Below are 21,741 nucleotides of genomic sequence, written 5' to 3'. Positions count from 1 at the left end.
TTAATGCAACACAGAAAAAACTTTATTTCACATCAGCAAGACACTTAAAGGCAGAAACAGGCTTCATTAGAGGCAGGCAGATCCTAAGCTAACACAAGGAACAAATACAGAGGGACATCATCTACATGGCAGAGATGCCTGGCTACAAGGTGCAGTTGGCCTCTGGAGAGAGTCGACATTTAGCCACAGTCAGGTAGGTCTCCACCTGTAGACAAAAAAATGTTGTTTAATCAACCTTCATCATCATGACCAACCTAACCCTCCTTCTCCTCCTCCTCCTCCACCACCTCTTCCTTCCTTACCTTATGCATGTCTTTCTTGAAGCAGGACAGAAGTTCATAGGTGCGTCTCAGAGAATCATCAGCTCCCAGGCTTTGATAAAAGTTTCCAAAAGGTGCAAGCTGTGGGGTCGAGCCATCAGAGAAGACTTCTCCTCCACCCTGATTGGTCTGAAGAGTCAGGTAGTTTTTCAGGTAAGTTGGTTAAAGTGGTGTGTTTGTTATATGATTCATGAGTGTGTGTTCTCACCTGGATGAGCAGAAGGATTCCTGTCTTCAGATCAGCTAGTGCACGTGATATCTGGTTCCTTGGGGCAGAACCTCCAGACAGAGCACGACTGGGTGACTCCCAAGACTCAACCAGTCGATAGGAGATTGACAGCAGCTTCAGGACCTAAAATGAATCAGACAGAAGCATCAAAAAACTCAAATTTGATCTTTAAATATCTCATCACATCTCCTTCTTGTCCTGGAATATATTAAAATAGGTCTGTGTGTGCAGTTCACCCACAGAGCTGCGTTGCGTCTCATGTTTGTCGATTGGAGTGATGATGTAGTCTGAGTTACAGAAATCCTGCAGGAAGATTTTGTTCAGTTGACGTTGACCATCAGCCTGCAGAGAACTCTCCTATCAGACACAATGCACAGAAATACACACAGGGCGTCTTTTACAGCACTCCAGTGGATCTGTGGTGTGTTTGTTAGTTGTTGTGTGTGTTTAGAGTGTGTGTTTTATTTGTATTTTGTCTCACTCACAAAGTCTGAGAGGAGCCTCTGAGCCAGCAGGTGAAGGTGTTGGATTCTGCCAATGGCAATGGAGAACAAACGGTCGCTCTCTGGTATTGGCTGAGACATGACTCCCAGACACAAGACGGACAGCAGGAGAAGCACTGAGAGACAAACAGGTGAGACACACAGGTTAACTGAAAGCTAACTGACCAATGAGTGAGATGGACAGGTTAGAGCCATGTATGAGAAAGACAGGTGTGTAAGACAGATAACTGTGAGACAAAAGGTAAGAGGATGAACAGGTGTAAGCCAGATGTGTCTGAAAAACAGGTTAAAAAAATGACGGAGGACTTAATTCAGAAGACAGACAGGTCGAAGGGCGCTGGACAGGTGAGGCAGACAGGTATGGATAAGACAAGCAGGTGAGAGACAGGTAAGAGGCAGACACATGAGGAGAGACAGACAGAAGTGAGACACAAAGACACGAACCTTTTTCCATCGTGGATTCAGTTCTGGTTCTTGTTCTGGTTCTAGTTTGGGTTCAGGTTCTTGTTAATCTGATCTGAGTTCAGAGTTGTCTGATGTTTTCGGCTCGATATTTCAGTTTTATAGACGAAAACTTGATGATTAAATTCATCACAGAAACATGAGACTATACATGTTGGTGTGTGTGTGTGTAAGTGTGTGTAAGTGGTGCTGACCTCTATTCAACATCAACACTTTAATATTAATATTGGGTGAATGGGGAAAGTTTTCTGTCAAAGGAAAATCAAAAAAAGAACCAAAAAGTACAAATTGAAACAGAAGAAATTTAGAACACATCAAAGTTAGGACTGAACTTCTCTGGAGAACGTGGCTCATATTAAGTCCAATAAGACAAAAAAAAAAAAAAAAAAACTTAGAAACACGTGTTTGATTCAAATTTTGCAGTGTATGGTTATCATATAATAGGTGTTAAAAGAATACGTATACTTTTTTACTTCAGAGTTCCAGAATAACACAACACATAAAAGTAAAGCTGTAGCCCTGGAAACACATTTTAAAGTCTTATGGAGTTGTAAAGATCAAACTTTTTGTGATTCAAAATGAAAACCTAAAAACGTCTCTTCAAGTTAACAGACAAAGAAAGTTTTTAAGATGACACCAGGCTCAGTTCAGCTAAAAACAGTAAAGTTTCTGTATTGATAAAGATAAAAGCTTAAACTCAGAACAAATCTCCATCAAACAAAACTAAGGCGAGGACTTTTTGACTATTAAAAGCTTGTTTACAGGAAACGCGCTGCTGACGTAAAAATGTCAGATCTGCTTTTAGAAAACAGTGTCAGATGTTTGATGTTTTTGTCCTCAGAGATCTGAATTTATTCACACCTGTCACTGATCTGAGGTCAGACCTTTCACAGTAACATCACTGGAACTGAAAACTGAATTTATTCATGGCTCTGTGACAGCGATACAAGCAGAGACGACAAACACGAGTTGGTCCAAAGGTGCCTCTTTATCGGGTTAGAGACAGTTGTTAGAAACAAAGCGGGAAGAGGATCAAAGATACTGAACCTCTGGCAGTCCACCTCAGAGAGCTTGGCCTCTTTAAAGGAAAACCTTCGGAGTTTTTATCATGAGTAAAGTATTTTATCTCTTTGTCATGGAAAAAAGGGGTTTTGATGTTCATGGTTTTTGTAAACAAAATCTACTGTCAAGCAAACGTATCACCAATGACTGAGACCAGCTGTTGCTCACAACCACAGGAGAGAGAGGATGAAAGAAGGAGAGACACAGTGATAGTCCAGACAGAGTGTTTCAGAAAAATTACGGTTGGAGAAAATCTCATTGTGGGGTCTTTCATGAGACTGAAAGATACCGGTAGATGATGCTGATTTTTGTAAAACACATTTCTTCAATAAAATCTGTAAACAAAGAAGTTCTGCATCTCATTACTTTTGGGTAAGGTAGCAAACTTTCTGGCTATAGATGAGCATCATGTAACGCCAGGGGTGAAGAGGACAGGAAGGGGGACTGGCAGCTGGTAAGAAGTCCTGGTACACCAACGGGTTAAATTTAGAAGTGGTGTAATGGCCCACTCACAGTAAGCCTCTGTTTGTAATGAGAGACGAACCTGCACACATGATATAATGAAACGTTAATCATGCATTACACTGTGTTATCATGGGCCCACCTTCTCGATACATATTGAAGATGCTGTTGTGATGTTTTCTCATGAGATGCCGTTCTTATTATTGGATATTAATTCAGTATGTGATCTGACCTTCTCTCTGACACATTTTTGCTCTTTAAATATTCACTCTCTGATTAGAGAAGCAAGCCCATTTATCTCATCTCTGCGGTAATAATTCACAAACCTCAGGCTGGAGTGAGACACGATGGTGCATGTCATTTTGAAAGTGTTCCCTGAAAACGGACTCATGATGTCCTTTGAGCTTGTGTTGACTGTGTCTGCTTCCTCTCAAATTCTAATATTCAAAAGACAAAAAAGATTTTAAAAACTGTTTTTTTTTATCCAGCGAAAACTTCCTGTTAGTGCTGTTCTAACTCTTACTGGGATAAGGATAAAAAAACAAAGCTGTGTTCCCATTTGCACAAATCTCCTCAATGCTGCACAAATTTTTGGGTTGTGGGCTGTGAGTGAATGCAAACAGCTGGCTTTGTGGTTCATCTGTGCCAGTGATTTGAAACACAACATTAGAGCTTCGGTAATCCACATTTTGTAATCTGTGACTGCATCAAGAGGATTTAATCCAGTCTCTCCTTTGAAACCAGGACTAAAGTAAGATGGGTTACTTTACCCTGGAATACAAAAAAAGTGAATTTTCAAATTAAGGGCACTCTGACCAAGATTTAACTTGCAGATCAATGGTGTTTAAAGAAAACAAGATGTATTCCATAAGATATTGTTATTAAATGCAGAGAGTCTTCCACCTGTCTATAACGAGATTTAAAAAATGGAGCAACATGTAAGTCAATGGATGACCAGCAGAGGGCGGCAGCTGCACACAGACACAGTAAGTTTAATCAGCAGGGACGTTTATGTTCACATTAATATGTAATCAGTGTCTTAACTTTAATATTTAGCCACTCAACTTTCCTCATCAGAGCTTCATTATTCTTTGTTTGATCTCATTTAAACACAAAGTGTTCTTCGTCTGCAGCAAGATTCACAACAAACATTGACTGAAACAGGAAACTCAAAATGTGGGCTTGAAGCATGTGTCTTTGTGTGTGTGTGTGTGTGTGTGAGTGTGTGTGAGAGAGAGCGATAGAGAGAGAGAGAGAGTGTGTGTGTGTGTGTGTGTGTGTGTGTGTGAGTGTGTGTGTGTGTGTGTGTGTGTGTGTGTGTGTGTGTGACGTAACACTTAGTTTGTCAGTTGTGTTGGCAGCTGTTGCTCTTCTTGTCTTTCTCTTTGAACTTTGGCCGTTTCGTTCTGACAACAGCTGCTGCTGCCCTGCCTCTGAGCCAGGCAGGAGGTGGAACGCAGGATGTGCACAAGAACAGGTGCACAGTTGAAGAAGTCTGAGTGTGCACAGGTGCAGGGATGGACGAATACATAGGTGTGTATGTATGTGTGTGTGTGTGTGTGTAAATACAGTTTATGTGCAGGTGAAGTGTTCATTTATTTGTTTTAAGTTTAAGTTTAATGATCATGGTTCACTGATAAAAAATGTTTTTTTAATAACGAAATCTTGTCTGAATGAAAGTGTGGTAAATCCACGTGTACACATGTGTAGGTGTTGAATTCAGGTGATTTTGAAGAACAACAGAAACATCGCCAGGTGTTTGAAGCTTTAATGGTCTTTTCTTCACATTAGATTTGAACTTTTTCTTAAACATTTCAAAATGACCAATTAGCAGGCTGACAGCTCATCAACCAATCACAGAAGGAGTTGGCTGCTTTAGCAACAAGTTTAACAAACTCAAGGGCCTGTCTCCACCAATTGCATTTCTTTTGCATGGCAATTTTTTTCCCAAACAAACCCAATGCAGTTTGTTGTCTGTCCTCCTTTACATCCAAAATCAAGATGGGAGAGTCTTATGAGATCAACTTTGGGAAGATCTGCTTCCATAAATCAGCCATGCAGTCCAACAACCTCTGTCTGTGGACACATGCCCTTACTCTTTACACACAAATATGAAAATCAAGATGTTTTGACTGAAAAATAGTCACTACACAGGTTGATTCATTATCCCAAAGCATATTTTATACACTCATAATTATCATTTGTGATATACAAGAGTTCATGGAAAAAATCAATGACAGAAATAAAAAGAGGAGATCAAGAAAGAAAGAAAGAAACTGAGCTTTCTGCTCACGCAAGAGACACAGTTCTAGCCTCCTCTTAATGCCAAGGTTGAAAAGCAATATGAGCTGAAAAGAACTAGGGAAACCCAAATAGGACTCTTTTCCAGCTAACAGCACACCTGTCAGTAAGGGTTCAGAGACAAACTGTGATTGTCTGAAGGCAATAGAAACCTCTGGGCCATGTCATGACTATAGTTAGCTGCTAACGCCTGCCAGTCAACACTTCCTCTTTCTGGCGACGATAGCAACTTGAGAAGCAAGTTAAGAGCAAAACCAGACCCATTCCCCCAGATGTTGAAAGAGTTTTTAAATGTTTGTTAGCTCATTAAAAGTTGGATCCATCCATCCGTCCGTCCGTCCGTCCGTCCGTCCGTCCGTCCGTCCGTCCATCCATCCATCCATCCATTGATCCATCCATCCATCCATCCATTGATCCATCCATCCATCCATCCATCCATCCATCCATCCATCCATCCATCCATCCATCCATCCATCCATCCATCCATCCATCCACCTTTACCCCTTCCATTTCTGGGTCATGGGGGCTGGAGCCTCCACAACTTTTCCGCCTTTAACCCTGAAAATATCAGTGCTGGAGAATGGCCACCCCTTGCTGTTGGAATATACCAACAGGCCAAACCAAAAACAGACAAGATATTTCATTTAGCTGTCTGGTAGAAAATCAGACTACCTAAGCTTTCATGTTGTTGTTTCCTGAATTAACCTGCTTCCACTGATACTGCTGCTACCCTGGTTTAGTCACCTTGAGGGTCTCCAAGAAAAAAATAAAAAACAGATCAAACATTTTCTGTTTACATGGTTTGATATCAAATATAACCTCTATTTGAGATTATATTTTTACATCAATGTATAAAATATGCATTAGTAACAAGTTTTTGATGTTCAAAGACATTTCATGACCCCCCCTTTCAGTGTTTCATGGCCCCCACTTTGAGGACCACTGCAGTAGAGAAACATGTTTGTGGAGGTAAATCCCCAAATCTGTTCAAGGAATAGTTCAGTTGGGTGGCTCCTAATGGCTGCTGGCTGGTCCGATCTAAGCTCTCATTGGCTCGATGGCCTCATCACAGCAGTGTGAGAGCAAACTGTGTCGTGTTGGGCCGATGATTTGAACTGCTATCTGTGTTATGAATGGGTAAGGTGAGTATCACTTTAACAGCAGAGCACAAATCATAAAAAAGATGCAGCAATAAAATCTTTTCAGTGCAAAGCCAGAAGATGAAGAGCTCAGAATCCACCGACAGTTTATGGAAACGTTTATCCGTCTCTAAGTCTGGTTCGTATCATCCCTCATCAGATACACAGTTGTCTGTTGATCTGTTGATCTGTCGAGTCCTCACTCCTCTCACATCAAAACACCTCACAGAAGTAGGAGAGCACGCTGCACTCAAGCTTTCATCACACAATGGACTCCTTCAGGTCCTCGTCTCGCAGGAAGTCTGGGAGTTTGAGGGGAGGGGCAGCATGAAGGAGGAACTCGCTTTGCAGCTCCACCCGGGCGGGAGGATCCTCACCTGACACACCCGAAACACTGGGCTTCTCTGTGTCCTCCTCCTCGTCTCCATACAGCTGACTGATTCGTTTATATAGAAGTCCTTCAGTCTCCGGTGGGGGTAAGTTGTCTCGCCGTCCCTCAGTCTTCTCTCGGTATTTGTGGGATGCCAATTTGACCGTCCGTTGCAGGAGGTGCTTCCTGTACGCTCGCTGGATCACCGACGCGGCCACCTCTTCCTGTTTTCTCCTCAGAGTGCTGCTGATTGGTTCATATGACACCTGTGGGTAATAATATGTCATTTTGGTGAATCAAAACCAAGATCAGAGTTCACACAGATAGATGATCTGATACATGATCTCCCCCTCTGTCATGGAAGGAGGTAAAGATAGAAAGTGGCATAGTCTGCACACAGTGTAAAGATTCTGTTCACATGAGGTCAAAGTGAACAGATTCCTGATATTTGTACAGAAACTCAAGCGCATTTTGAGTCAATACAGAAGTTTAACCATAGAAAAGAACAGAATAAAACCTTGGAGGGGTTGTTGGCCATGAACTTCTCCTCCATGCTGGCTTTCAGAGCATCCATCTCTCCAGATTCACCCAAAACCTGCAGAGCAAGAGAGGAGGAGTCATCCCACAGAATGTCATGTAAGGGAAGTTTTCTTGACCAAGTTTGTGTCCAGGTAAGTTTACCTGTGCAGTGAGGGCCAGCAGAATATCCAGACAGTGGATTTTGTCTCCAGGAACCAGAGGCAGATCCATCTGGATCAGTTTTATGGTATTCGGTTTGGGGATCCTCAGAGGATCCTTCAGAGTGTCACAGAACTCAGATAGCTTACTGTAGAAGACAAGAGAGAGCATAAAACACCAGGGACCGAGACCAGGATCCACGTCCCAGAAGGTTTGGACTCACCTGTACTGGATAAACTGTGAGGCCTCAGGATCAAACTTCTCCCAGGTTTCATAGAACATCTCAAAGTCGTCTTCACACAGCGGGTCAGCGCTCTCCTCTGTCGCCACATTGAAGTTCTCCAGGATGATGGCGATGTACATGTTGACCACGACCAAGAAGGACATGATGATGTAGGTGGTGAAGAAGACGATACCGATGGCTGGGCTGCCACAGTTCCCTCTCACCTGTGAGCCTGGGTTCTCGACGTCAGGGTCACAATCTGGTGGCATGTTCATGATGGGGTTCAGGAGACCGTCCCATCCAGCAGACGTGGTAATCGTAAACAAACAAATCATGCTGTTCCCAAAAGTCTCAAAGTTAAACATGTCGTCGATCATCGCCTCTTTCTTCACGTAGGCAAAGTTGGACATGCCGAAGATGGAGAAAATGAACATGATGAGAAAGAGGAGGAGACCAATGTTGAAGAGGGCAGGGAGAGACATCATCAAGGCGAACAACAGGGTCCGGATCCCCTTAGCTCCACGGATTAGTCGAAGGACCCGGCCAATACGCGCCAATCGAATCACACGGAAGAGCGTAGGAGAGACAAAATACTTCTCGATGATGTCAGCGAGGAGGAGGCCTGAGAAAGGAAAGCACAGTGATTACATGTGAGTACTGGCATTCTCCTAGTTCTTTTTCCTCAAGCTTCACATGATGACATCATCACACACTGATCAGCCAGCTCACCCACGATGGACAGGATGACGACCACAAAGTCAAAGATGTTCCAGCCCACGGCGAAGTAGTGGTGCCGCAGCGCAATAATCTTCAGAGAACACTCCCCGGTGAAGACGATGATGAAGACCAGGTTAACCCTGTACAAGAGGAGCTCTATCTCTTGACTCTGCTCGTCTGTCTCCACCATCATGGTCACCATGTTGAGGCAGATCAGCACCATGATGAAAATGTCAAAGATCTGTTGGGTGACCAGGTCAAAGACCAGACCCTGGAACTTGTTCTGGAGCGAGAAAAGAGATGATTTCAGCTCAAAACAGGGTAAAGTTTCTGTCACTGAGGAAGTCACGCAGGGGAGTCACTCACATCTGGTCGTGGGACGGGTTTCTGAGGTTTTTTGGAGCCCAGTTTTTTCATGGCATTGTAGTATTTCTTCTGCTCCTCAGTCATGAAAAGATCTTGCCCCCCCATGTGAAGAGAGAAAACAGAAACTCTCACGATAAAGAATATCTGCAGTCATAACTGAATCACTTCAATCAGTTAAAACAATGTTTGCCTCAGCATTGAAACATATCTTAGCTTTTTGCTGGTTGAAGTTGTCGATGATGACACCAATGAAGAGGTTCAGGGTGAAGAAGGAGCCAAAGATGATGAAGCAGACAAAGTAAATGTACATGTACAGGTTATCCTCGTACATTGGCTGCTTTTCCTCCTACAGTGGGGGAAACATGGAAAGCAGAGACAAGTCAAGTTTTGTAGGTTAGTTCTACTGTGAATAAATGTGCTTGTTGGTGTACTGACGCCTCTGGAGTCCACAGCTGCATACATGATGTCCATCCAGCCCTTGAATGTGGCCTGAAAGACAACAGGCTTGTGTTAATTTAAGCTGCTGATAAATATGAACACCTTACTTGGGTCATTTGAGACTCACCACTTGCAGCAGCGACAGGTATCCCATTCCCACATTATCAAAGTGGACTTTAACGTTCTTCCAGCGGACATCTGTGAAGTTTTGCTGTATCAGGGCCAAACACTCGGTCTTGTTGTCGACCTCTTCCGGGCTAAACATCTCCCCGGACGTCTCGTTGAAACAATGGTAAAACTTGCCTGCGAATAAATTCACTCCCATGATGCTAAAGATCAGCCAGAAGATCAGGCACACCAGCAGGACATTGAAGATGGAGGGGATGGCTCCAACCAAGGCATTCACGACCACCTGTGGACAGGTACAGGGACAGAAATGTGAGTGGAGAGTGTTGACCATGTTATACTAATTTCGAATGACTGAAACCTGTCTTACTCTCATGCCCTCAAAGCGCGACAGAGCCCTCAGTGGCCTCAGAGCTCTCAGAGTCCTCAGAGATTTGATGGCTCCCAGGTCAGAGTACCCCAGGATGTTTGCTGTCAGAGATATCAGTGACACCTGAAACACACCACACCTGGCCATGTCAACAACACAATCTTCATGAAGCTCCAGTGGCATGGACATGGACACTTGAATTTGCTAAAGCTCTTACGTCTACAATGAGGAAGTCAAGCCAGCACCAGGCGTTGGTGAAGTAGGTCTTGAATCCGTAGGCAACCCACTTAAGGATCATCTCCACCACAAACACGTAGGTGAAGACCTGGTCTGCGTACTCTAGAATTATCTTTATGGCACGACGTTGCTCCAGGTTGATGTCTTCAAAAGCCTGTTCACACACAGACTTAAGTCACCCCTGCTCAGGTGGATGATGGACATGCAGGGTGTTGTAGTGTTAATGAGTTCTGGGTTGTTAACTACCTGTGTTACCTGTTAGTAGTCACCCATTGTGGTTGTCCACTGATCACCATGCCAGCACTCCACAAGTTAGTTTTCACAGTGCACACAATCAGATCTGGCTGAGTCATGTAATTAAGATTAAACAAACCAATCAGCAGGCAGGACTACAAACAAACAAACAAACAAACAAACAAACAAACAAACAAACAAACAATGCACAGGGCAGTCTGAGAAGACAGGATTGTTCACCAGTGCTCCGCTGCTCAACAGGATCATGAAAATGATGAAAGTCTCAAAGTAGTTATGCTCTACTATGGAGAAACAGGTTCTCCTGAAGTTAGACCACTGCTTTCCCTTTCCCTGGGACGTGTCGATGTCCAGACACGGGCAGCGTCGGTAACACTCTGGAATAAAAACAGAACAGTTTTTATGATGCCTCCACAACGGTGTTTGTCTGTGTGTGGGTTAGTGTGTGTTTATACTCTCAGTGCAGCAGTCCACAGGTGCGTTGGCATCCTGTTCTTCAACCTCTTCCTCCTCTTGGACTTCTGGAAGTCTCTGAACAGTGCTGCAGATTGATGAGTCATCACACTAAAGAAACACATGGAGTAGATTTGAAAGTTAGAAAACACGTTCATGTTACTTTGCAGGGCTATAACAGCATTTAACAGCTGTTTTGTTGTTAAATTGTGTCTATCGTGCTTACTTGGCTTTGTTTCTCTTCCTCCCCTTCCTCTTTATCATCTTCTTTCTCCCCTTCCTCTTTATCATCTTTTTTCTCTTTATCATCTTCTTCCTCCCCGTCCTCCTCTTCCTCCTCCTCATCATCCTCATTGTCAGGGGTCTCAAAGTCAGACTCTGCCTCGGCAATTGGGACCCTCAGAGACGCAATGCTGTGGTAGTTGCTTGTCATGTTGCCATGAAGAAAGTTTCTAGCCTTGATCTCTGGTGCTGGTGGGTCTGGGGTCACATAGGTCAATGCCAAGACCTCCTTTGTTGGACTGTTGTCTTCCTCACTACTGACTGGTAATGCTAAAATCAGAAAATGTGAGATGTAAAATGTATGAAATTATTTGCATATACTGTAACAAAAAACAGGTCTTTTTCATACCATTTTGGACTGGATTGACATGGTCTTTCTTTCCCATTAAAGCCCAGATCTGTTCCAGGATCCAAGTCTTCATCCAGGTTACAGCTCTACTGATCCGGTTTATTGCGATTTGCAGGTTGTTTTCTCCTTCTTCTTCCGGAGCTGCAAGGTTGTCCCCGCTGAATGAGCTCAGCAACAAGGCCAAAAACAGATTCAGGACCTAAAACCAGACATCAGAAGGACTCAGAAACCTGTAGAAGAGGATCCAAAGCAGATCAAATCACAACTCACCACCAGATTTCCAATGACGAGGACCATCATGTAGACAATTAGACACATGGCCTGACCAGAGACCTCCATGCAGTCCCACATAGTCTCAATCCACTCCCCACACAGGATTCTGAAGATGATGAGGAAGGCATGGAAGAAATCGTACATGTGCCAGCGAGGGAGCTCACAGTCCTCCGCGATGCGACACACGCAGTCTTTGTAGTTCTTCCCAAACAGCTGCATGCCGACAACCGCGAAAATGAAGACAATGATGGCCAGAACCAGAGTCAGGTTTCCCAGAGCCCCCACGGAGTTCCCAATGATCTTAATCAACATGTTGAGGGTTGGCCATGATTTGGCCAGCTTAAAGACTCGCATCTGTCAGACAGGCAGGGAGATGGGTAAGAAGACATGTAGACGGACAGACAGAGGGACATGTATACAGGAAGATTTATACAGACCAATCTGAAGGAGCGCAGCACAGACAGGCCCTGAACGTCAGCCAGTCCCAGCTCAACCAGACTCATGGTGACAATGATGCTGTCGAAGATGTTCCAACCAACCTGTCCCCGTGGAAACAGAGCAGTGAGTTACCCCAACAGAACCTGCAAATTTTAACTCTGAGCTGAGACAAACTGAAGGTCCGACCTGGAAGTAGTAGTATGGGTCCATGGCCAAAAGCTTGAGGACCATCTCGGCTGTGAAGATCCCTGTGAAGACCTGGGGAGGGTATCATTTAAGTTAAGTCAACGTCACTGCGCTGATAAAACAAACTCAGATTGAACTTCATCACTGACCAGATTTCCAATGGACAGAATATCTGAAAACTCCTCTGTCATTGGATAATGCTCCATGGCCATAAAGACGGTGTTGAGGACGATACAGATCGTGATGCCAAGGTCAACAAACGGGTCCATGACAAAGAGGTAGAGCCCCTTTTTGATCCAAAGCCAGCAGCCGCAGCAGTCCCACTTCAGGAAGATGTTGGCGAAGGCATACCAACATGGAGGACAGGGCCGCTGATCCTCCTCAAAGTCTGAAACACACAGCAGGGTCAGTGAAAGGTTTAGATTCCTTTCTTTTGCCTTATTTGTAAAACTAAGCAACATGCTAATAAGATCTTCAACAATAAAACACGTACCATCCATTGCAGTATGTTCCTGCTCCTCTGCATCTTGGTTCTCAGACAGCGCCGCCCTGCAGGCCGCCTGCTGTAACAGAAACAACACAAGTTGAGCTGCTTGACTGTGGGGTTACATGCTGATATAGTCACCTGTGTCGTCCCTCAGATCAGACCTCCTTCTCCCTCTTCTTCAGTGCCTCCAGGATCTGAGCATACTCCTCCTCTTTCTGTTTGGCTTCTGCGATAGTTGCCTCGTTCTGCTCAGCGTATGCCATGGCCACCACCGCCAGGATGAGGTTTATGAGGTAGAAAGAGCCGAGGAAGATGACAACCACGAAAAAGATCATGTATGTTTTGCCTGCTGCTCGTAGAGTCTGTGGAGAGGGACCAACAGAAGGGCTTTGATGGATCTCAGTCCAGTGAGTACCAGGGTCTGAACTGGGAATATTTGAGTACAAACCAGTTGGAAGAGGTTTTCCCAGAAGTCCTGAGTCATCAGCCTGAAAAGCGCCAGGAATGCCCATCCAAATGTGTCATAGCTGGTGTAGCCATAGTTTGGATTTCTGCCAGCCTTTAGACACATGAAACCCTCTGGACAGACCCTGAACACACCACCACAATCATCATCATCATCATTACTGGTATTATTGCCATCACCATCATCATCATCATGAAACTATTAAAGGGATGAAGATGAGAGCTTACCCTGCATCAGAGCTGTTCCCACACAGCAGAGCATCAGGTTGACCCGGGAGGTAGTAGTAGTTATCTGTTGTAAAGAAAGACGAGCAAGTGGGCAGGTGTGTCATTTGAGTTCACTTCCTGTATCACTACGTACAACAATAGGCCACAGGAACCATTTAGTTGGAAGAATAGTTCCTGGCCCAAAAGCATCTTTTTCAGAAGTTAAATGGCAGCTAATGCTTGTCTGTTATTAAATATGTGAAGCCGGACAATTCCTGATAAGGTGGAGATACTTTTCTTTCAGTCAAGGTCAAAAAACACCAACTTACCTTTTTTGTTGTCGTACTATTTCCTTTTACAGGAAGTATATGGTATGTTTTCAAAGTAGTATTAGCAGTACAAGTAGCAGTAGTACCTGGATTGTTGATGAACGCATTGAAATCAAAGTTCATATTGCTGGTATTGGTGTAGTTGCCAGAGGTAAAGTTGCCATAGGTGTCATTTCCTGGGTACCCCATGTCCAGATCGCTCTCAGATGTCTGGTTGTTTAAAAATATGGGTGGTATCAGGACACATTTCTGCCGCAAGTTTCCCATGAAGAGCTGTAGACCAATCAGAGCGAAGACGCTGAGACAGAACACTGTCAAGATCATGACATCGCCCAGCTTCTTCACTGATTGGATAAGTGCCCCGACAATCGTCTTAAGACCTGTGAGGTATTGTCAAAAACAGAAATGGAGCTTCACAGACATGTTGATGGTTTTACTCAACGCCAAATGCTATTTGGGGGTTAGAAACATTGGTACTGACCGGGAATGACTGTGATCGTCTTCAGAGCTCGAAGAACCCTGAACGTCCTCAGCACAGAAACGTTTCCCAAATCTACAAACTCTGTAAGGTACCTGAAACACAGAGAGGCTCATCAACCTCATCATTATCATCATCATCATCTTATCATTAACATCATCATAAGGAGGTTCACTGAGCCTCACGCCATGCTGATGACCATGAAGTCCAGCCAGTTCCACGGGTCTTTGAGGAAGGTGAATCCACCCATACAGAAACCTCGGGACAGAACTTTGACTGTTGCTTCAAACGTGTAGATCCCGGTGAAGATGTATCTGTTTGATGAAAAACACACGTGGAGCTAAAACACTTGAGACTGTGTGTGTTTGTGTGTGTGTGTGTGTGTGTGTGTGTGTGTGTGTGTGTGTGTGTGTGTGTGTGTGTGTGTGAGAGAGAGAGCATCACCCTGTATGCAGTAACTCACTCAACAGTCTTGCTCCAAGCCGGAGGATCGCTCATCGTCATGAATGCGCAGTTTGTCAGAATGGTCACCATGATGAACATACTGAATAAAGTTTTAGTTTTAAGGACACAAAACCACAAAATGACCAAACAGCAGATCTTTAGTTAATGGTTTTGGAAGAGATGTGCACTTTTACTAGTGAGCTACTATGTTGTGCTGAACTGTAAGACTTTGCCATATGATCTTAGAGTTTGAGGATGCAATTTCTGTTTCAAGAAATGAGCCAACCAATGGAGAAAAACTGTAATAGGCTATATTGTATCATGGTAAAGGATATGAGTGAATGAGGATCTTGATGGCAATCTGCCTCAGTTTGCTGAATGGACTCAGCAGGTAACAGGCTGGCTCGGCGTTGAACCTGTAGATAACGTTTCCTTTACCGAGCACGATGAAGGTCTGAAGAGGCAGAGACAGATGAGAGACTGTTACATCAGTATAACTGTTTTAAAGTATTGTAGATTTAAACAGGGCTGCAACTAATGATTATTTTTGACGACTCCTTTTTACCTCAGTGGCTAAAGAGTCCACACCTGTAAATTTTACCCATGGTGATGGATGTTGACATCATTTCCCCTTCCTTTTAATTTCAAATAATTAAACAGATGACTTAGCAGATTACGTAGTGTAACAGAAATTTATTAAAGGATGGTGAATCTAGCAGATTAACATTTCATACCAAAATGATAAGTTTTATCAATTATTGTCAGTTGTCTAAAACACAATGTGGTCAACACCTGAACATAAAAAAAAATCTACGTGGTATTAACCCCTTAGACTCCGTAGTCCCGTTCTATATGAATGCTTTAACAGTGAGGTCAGTTTTTGTCGATTCATACACTTTAAAGTTTGTTTACAGGATTTCCAGAGCTACTTTTCCAGAACTATTTACACATACAGTAACTTTGATGAGTTGATAAGTCATGTAGTGAACTGAAGTTACAGATGAGCATTTACCGCCTGATATTTGATTTGACCGTATGCCAACAACATTAAAACGATGATGCGTCGACTACCAATGTTGGCGTGGATGAACTTTTAAAGTCGGCATTGATTATGTAGACTAATTGTTGCAGCCTTAGATTAAAGACAGAGACCATCTGTGATTTGTAAAAAGGATCCAGCTCCTCCAGCGGCGTGTTGAGCAGCGTCGGAGGTGGATCTCCATAGATGAATGGGAGGGGCTTCCCAGCCTCGAGGTCACTGGCAGGTTTGGGAAGATCCTCCTCTGCTATCTGTCAATCACAGGAACAGCCAATCAGAATCAGTGACAGACAGACACCACGCACGCTTCAGTGCCAATCACATTGGATACCTCTATGTTTTTCTCCTTCCTCCGCTGCTTTTCCTTCTCTGCCTCCTCATGTCGTTGTTGGCTTTCCTCCAATGAGGCCGGCGTGAAGGGTCTGAAGACGTCTTGACCAACAGGGGGCAGCAGGGTTGCCATCCTGGCATCATGCAACACCACCTGAACTCCACCGTCACTGAGCAACTACCTCCTGGCAGGTGAAGCAACATAACATGAGAAGGTAAAAACAATGCACTTAACCCTAAATTTATTCCCAGATGATTTAATCCAGCACCAAAGTCTGCAGACTTCACAGTCACGCCTCTCACATTTTACGTTTTGCCAAATTCTCTGATGCACATCACTCTGTTACCCAGGCAGGAGTAATCTAAACACACCTGGCAGAGCTGCAACCAGTCTGAAGCCACCTGGCAAGATGTTCACATGTCAGAGTGTCACTAGAGAACAACACACACTCATAGACTCACTCACACACTTGAGCGTTGCCAGGCATGACCCCACCCTCACGTTGCCATGGCAGTAGCAGCTGCTTGGAGTCATCATTTTAACCCTCGGGTGTAACATTACAGTCACTACGATGACCCAGCTCATTCCCACAACACACACACACACACACACACACACACACACACACACACACACACACACACACACACACACACACACACACACACACACACACACACACATCATTCCTTTCTGTGTTCCTACATGATTTTCTTTCAGCCCCTCCTCACCTCTCTCTGATCAACCGCTGACCTCTTCTCCTCTCCGTGTTTGATGTCTTTCTTGGAGATGTTTGAACTTTAGGAGCTCAAATAAATCAAATAAAACGCCCAGATGATAATTATCATCATAAAAAAGCCACTTCAGTTAAGAGTGAATCATATTTCACAGATTTAGAAAGTTTTTTTTATGTGAAACGGAGAGAAGATTAAGGTAAGGCTTTGAGGAAGCAAGTATTCAGAGTCGTCCTCTGATCCACATTAACTTTCTCTCCTCTCCTTGTGATTATGAACCATTTGATCTCAAAGTATAATAACTGAGCCTACGCTCTCAGGATCGGGTGTTTTGTACACGGTGTAAGTGATCAGTCTTACTCATAAATAGAGCTACACTTACTCGCTGGTTCAGGCTTTGGCTGCTTCTGCTGCACTGAGGCATGAGTCATCCCTCGATCACCTGACACACACGTGTGTTCTCCCTGGTCGACGGTCTCAGCATTTCAGCCCTCTTCCTTCCTCTGCTACCTTTTACCAGCTCTTCTCTGGGACCCTGCGTCTACCTGAAGGCTTCAGGTGTTATTACCTCATCACATTTCTGATGAATCTGTGAGGAGGTTGGCATCTCGACACCAGACAATAAGCCACTGAAATAAACATTTAAAGAAATCTCAAACATGGGTCGACCTGATTTTCTGTCTGTTCATTGGTCTTTCCATCTATTTACCTGCCAGTAGATCACTCTGTCTGTCTTTCTGAATATTTGTCTGTACATCTCCCAGATTTGTTTGCGTTTCTGCATGGTCTGTCCGTCCACCTGTCTGTACATCAGACTATTCTCATGTTAATTAGTCTGTCTAACCAGTACCCTGAATTTCTGTTTGTTTGCCATTTTTTTCTGTTTTTGTTTTTCTCTCAGTCTGTCTCTTTGTGTCTGTCATACATTATTCTCTCAGATTTTTAAAGCCTGTCTGTCTTCCTCCATGTGTGCACCTGTCTGTCCCTCTGTTTGATGTCTCTCTTTCTGTCTGTCTGCCTGTTTTTCTGACCGTCCGTTCATCTGTCTGTCTTTCTAAGATCATCTATCAGACTCTGCTGGTTCCCACAAATATTAGGCTACAGGCAGCTAAATACAGCACACACACACACACACACACACACACACACACACACACACACACACACACACACACACACATACACACACACACACACACACACACACACACACACACACACACACACACACGTGTTTTCCTGAGCTGTCAGTCAGTCAAAGATGAAAACATCAGCTGCAAAGGTCTCAATGACGAAATATCAGAATGTCTTTCGGGAAAATTAAATAAAGAGCAGAAATGTGATATTTTTTCCATCTATGTTTGGTCTTTAATAGCTCACCTGAAAATATTTAATCATTTTTAAAACAAATCTATTTCTTTAAATGTTAAAAAATGAAAATTAAAAGCAAAGACACCAGGAGGTCACTTGAAGGATTTCTACATTCTGCCATTTAAAGCTCCTGTGAGGGTTTTCTGCTGGTTATGAAACAGACTGATGGGGACTTCTTATGACTGATGAAAGCCATGTTGAGGACAAATCAACTCTAAAATATGAGATATCAACTTTTCTCCAGAGAGGGGGACAAAGATTGGGACTGAAGCTTTAAACATCTGGAAATAAAACTGATAATCTGAATTCACTTCCTGTTTTGAGCACCTGCTTGCTTCCTCAGGTACTTTTGTAGTCTGAAAGTTAAAGGATGGTCAGGATTTATAGGAGGAGTTGGGGACTCAAGGGGAAAGTGAGGACACTCTGGGGACTGAGGGGGTGTAAGGATAGATGAGAAGAGTTCAAGGCATTAAAAGAGAAAATGGCTTGTGGTTTATGTTACGTGCCGTAGTAAATTTTGCAGCAATTAAATTCAGATGTGCCACAATGAGACAGAAGATCACTGCGCTGTCCTTGTGGACTGTGGATTCCTAAAGAGGATGAAAGCAACAAAAAGTTTACACACAGAACCAGTAGCCTGTAATCAGAGGGTATCAATCAGAGTCAAGGAGTTCCACACGGTACAGTTCTTGGACATATAGAAATGTTACGTTACGCTGATAATACCCAATTCTATGTATTGGTGAAGCAAAGGTCAACAGTCAACTTGTGGTTTTGTGGTTGGTAACCACTGTGTGAGCGGAGGAACTAAAAGGCAAATCAGTTACGATGGGATTTGAACAGTAACCAATGCGCAGAGCCAGCCGTTGCTTGCCACCATGCACCCGCTGGCTCAGGATGGATCACGGTATCTCATCAGTTTCCAAAGACTGTGCCAGCTCCATGATCTGTGGCTTTTACTGTGAAACTCTGCTTCTCTGACATTTCAATCATGGCAGCTGCCACTTTTCTTTGACAGGTGTTTTGGTACCTTGCCAACAGCTACAGCAGGTGCCCCGAATACCTCCTAATGGCTTCCGCTGGCAGATCAAGTTGGGTCCAAACCCACAGACGTCTAACGGTATTCAGTTGTGGGTGTGGTGTGTGCCACAAGCATCTGCAGCTACCACAGAATTCCCCAAAGGAGACACTGTTAGTTGAAACTACCCGGGATACGTATCTGTCTGGATGGTGTCGTAGAGATATTACAAACAACGAGGACCTCAGACCTAGAAGAAGGTGTCAAGGAGCCAGAGCGGGATACGCAGCCCTGATATTTGAGTGTCGAGGACACCATGTATGGTATTTGTACTCATTGACAGTAACTACAGTGGCTTTGCATAACATCACTTCAGCACAAAACAGAAAGGCAAGAAGAGGCACCAACATGGATCATATCGACTGAGATTTGTGCCACTAGAAACTAAACTTCAATACTGGAATTAAGTTCGAAAGTGATTATCTGAAACTGAATTCAATGTTTTGAAGCTGAATTTATTTGCTTTGAAGGTTCAAAAACACAAAATTTAATTTCAGTTCAGTGTGGCACATCCATTATGTTACCGTCCATTAAAAGAGACTTCTCCCCTGAGCTCCATTTCCATGATGTCTGAAGGGACCATATAACCGGGTTTGCTTGAAACTCAAGTTGTCACAGTCGTGAAGATTTCTGTGAATTTGTGCTTGACTTCTCTCCCTCATGGAGGTAGATGGCATAATGGTCATGCACCACTAAATTGAATTTGAAATAGAATTTTGTATCTTTGATTTTAAGGAGTGGATAGATAGATAGATAGATAGATAGATAGATAGATAGATAGATAGATAGATAGATAGATAGATAGATAGATAGATAGAAAGAAAGATGGATAGATAGATAGATAGATAGGAAGTCATCAACTCTGTCAAATAGAGTCAAATTTTTATGTAGGTGAAAAAACAATTTCAAAGCATTCAAATTTTGATCATACTTTTTTAAGATCACACAATTCAAATTCAGTTACTAGTGGCACAAATCTGAGCCCACAGGATCAGCTGATCAAGAGTAGTCTGATTAGACTGAAACAATCCCATCAAATTTGGACCAGAGAAAAAAAATAAATCCAAAACCCTGGCTCCATGTGAGGGTGTGTATGATCTTCCAAATAAGGCAAGATCAAGCAGCAACCTCCAGTCTAAGGATATGAGACAACGCGGAAGTGCTAAAATCTGCTGTTTCTCAAGTGTCAGCTTGAGGCTGGCTCCGGAAGTACCAGAAGTCACATACACACCAAGCCAAAAAAAGCCATTTTCGAAGCAGAAATTAACCTATTTACAGCCTGGTTCAAAAAACATCTCCTGTCTGAGCCGCTAATTTTACTACCCGCACCCACTGTATGGGGGGTGATTTTTTGAAATAAATCGGCCATTCAGAGGATATTAAGATTGCGAGCTCCCCCTATAAGAGGCACAGCTGAGGGTCACGTGACCGACAGGCGCCCTATGGCTGTAGGCGAAGCCCTTGCCACTGCCAATATGGCCGCTGCAGCCGATGTGCTTCATTTTCCGTTTCAAAAACAGACATGTGACGTCGGCGAGACTACATCCATATTTTCAACAGTCTATGGGCGAGATCGAGAAGCCCTGTAAGTTGGAGATGTCTTGCACAGAGTGCTGGCGCCTCCACTGTACCCACTGACAGCGATGCTCCTGAAAGCACATTTCCCCAGCCTGCCACAAAATCCAATTTAAAAGAAAATAAAATCTGATAAAATAAACAACTAAAATCCATTGATGTAAAATGTCATAAAAGTCAATGCCTGGGTATCATAGTTTGTGTTGATTTTGGCGCACCCTGTGGTCAAAGTAGGTAGTTGTATCCAGATCGAGCAGAGCTGAACATTCAGGGAAGAACCCATTGAGAAGTATATCTAAGATTAGCCTTGCTAACAGCTCAGTAGTGCCCTTATACAGGCAAAACTCATAGATTTAATGACTTTGAACAGCCATAGAAATTCCCCTGCACTTTTGAGGTCTTTGAGGTATATCATCACAAACATGTTTACATAGCGTTTAAAAAAACAAAACAAGAAACAAGCCCACATATTTGTTATCATCAGCTTGACAGCTGGAACAGCGCTGACAGTTTAAGTTAGATATCTGGAAGCATCTTTCTGCACCTATAGGACACCATTCATTGTACTCCATACACAAGTATCAACACAAGTGAATCTGAACACACACGGCACTCAACAACTGATACTCAACATATCTGAACACACCACTGATCAAGCAGAAAACAAACAAAAAAAACAATCATGCATGAAAATATAAGTCTTACTCTGTTCAGCTGCTGTAGGTTCATTCCCTGCTTTACATGATGGCGTCTTTATGCTGTATGAGAGTGTGTGTGTGTGTAAGGTGTGGGTTGGTGTGTATGCTTCCATCACTAACATGTCAATAAGCCTCTTGTGCTGGTGATAAAAGGCGCCACACAGAGACTCACATTGTCTAACACTGGAAACAGTAGGTACAAAATCGTTAATCAACAGAAGAGGGCGCCGTAGAAAATCAGAATTATTGCAAATAATAAATAAGATGGA

At 43.4% G+C, this 21,741-nt stretch overlaps 2 protein-coding genes across 2 annotated transcripts; both read right to left on the bottom strand.

The window, feature by feature from the left end:
• Positions 1-73: 73 nt before the first annotated feature.
• Positions 74-1,575, bottom strand: gh1 (growth hormone 1). Its single transcript, XM_074696232.1, has 6 exons — positions 1,497-1,575; positions 1,035-1,168; positions 790-906; positions 529-672; positions 303-449; positions 74-205 (listed from the first exon to the last, which is right to left on the bottom strand). Exons 1-6 carry the CDS (start codon positions 1,504-1,506, stop codon positions 143-145), a joined length of 615 nt encoding a protein of 204 aa, XP_074552333.1. The 5' UTR covers positions 1,507-1,575; the 3' UTR covers positions 74-142.
• Positions 1,576-6,739: 5,164 nt separating this feature from the next.
• scn4ab (sodium channel, voltage-gated, type IV, alpha, b) lies at positions 6,740-21,527 on the bottom strand. The gene is made up of 31 exons (XM_074696227.1): positions 21,480-21,527; positions 16,017-16,200; positions 15,799-15,936; positions 14,982-15,100; positions 14,666-14,755; positions 14,388-14,516; positions 14,206-14,297; positions 13,811-14,104; positions 13,417-13,480; positions 13,172-13,313; positions 12,885-13,085; positions 12,730-12,799; positions 12,386-12,624; positions 12,237-12,308; positions 12,050-12,151; positions 11,610-11,966; positions 11,340-11,538; positions 10,991-11,260; positions 10,711-10,818; positions 10,478-10,632; positions 9,984-10,157; positions 9,767-9,889; positions 9,398-9,682; positions 9,268-9,321; positions 9,041-9,178; positions 8,833-8,937; positions 8,479-8,749; positions 7,750-8,371; positions 7,530-7,674; positions 7,366-7,443; positions 6,740-7,114 (listed from the first exon to the last, which is right to left on the bottom strand). Exons 2-31 carry the CDS (start codon positions 16,146-16,148, stop codon positions 6,740-6,742), a joined length of 5,343 nt encoding a protein of 1,780 aa, XP_074552328.1. The 5' UTR covers positions 16,149-16,200; positions 21,480-21,527.
• Between the last annotated feature and the right edge of the window lie 214 nt (positions 21,528-21,741).

Source organism: Halichoeres trimaculatus, unplaced genomic scaffold, assembly GCF_033239565.1.
Source record: "Halichoeres trimaculatus isolate MK-OKI-2021-1 unplaced genomic scaffold, fHalTri1.1 fHalTri1_scaffold_20, whole genome shotgun sequence".
NCBI classification, from domain to species: Eukaryota; Metazoa; Chordata; class Actinopteri; order Labriformes; family Labridae; genus Halichoeres; species Halichoeres trimaculatus.
Note: the sequence above shows the minus strand (reverse complement) of the source record. Positions and strands in the feature narration are given on the sequence as shown.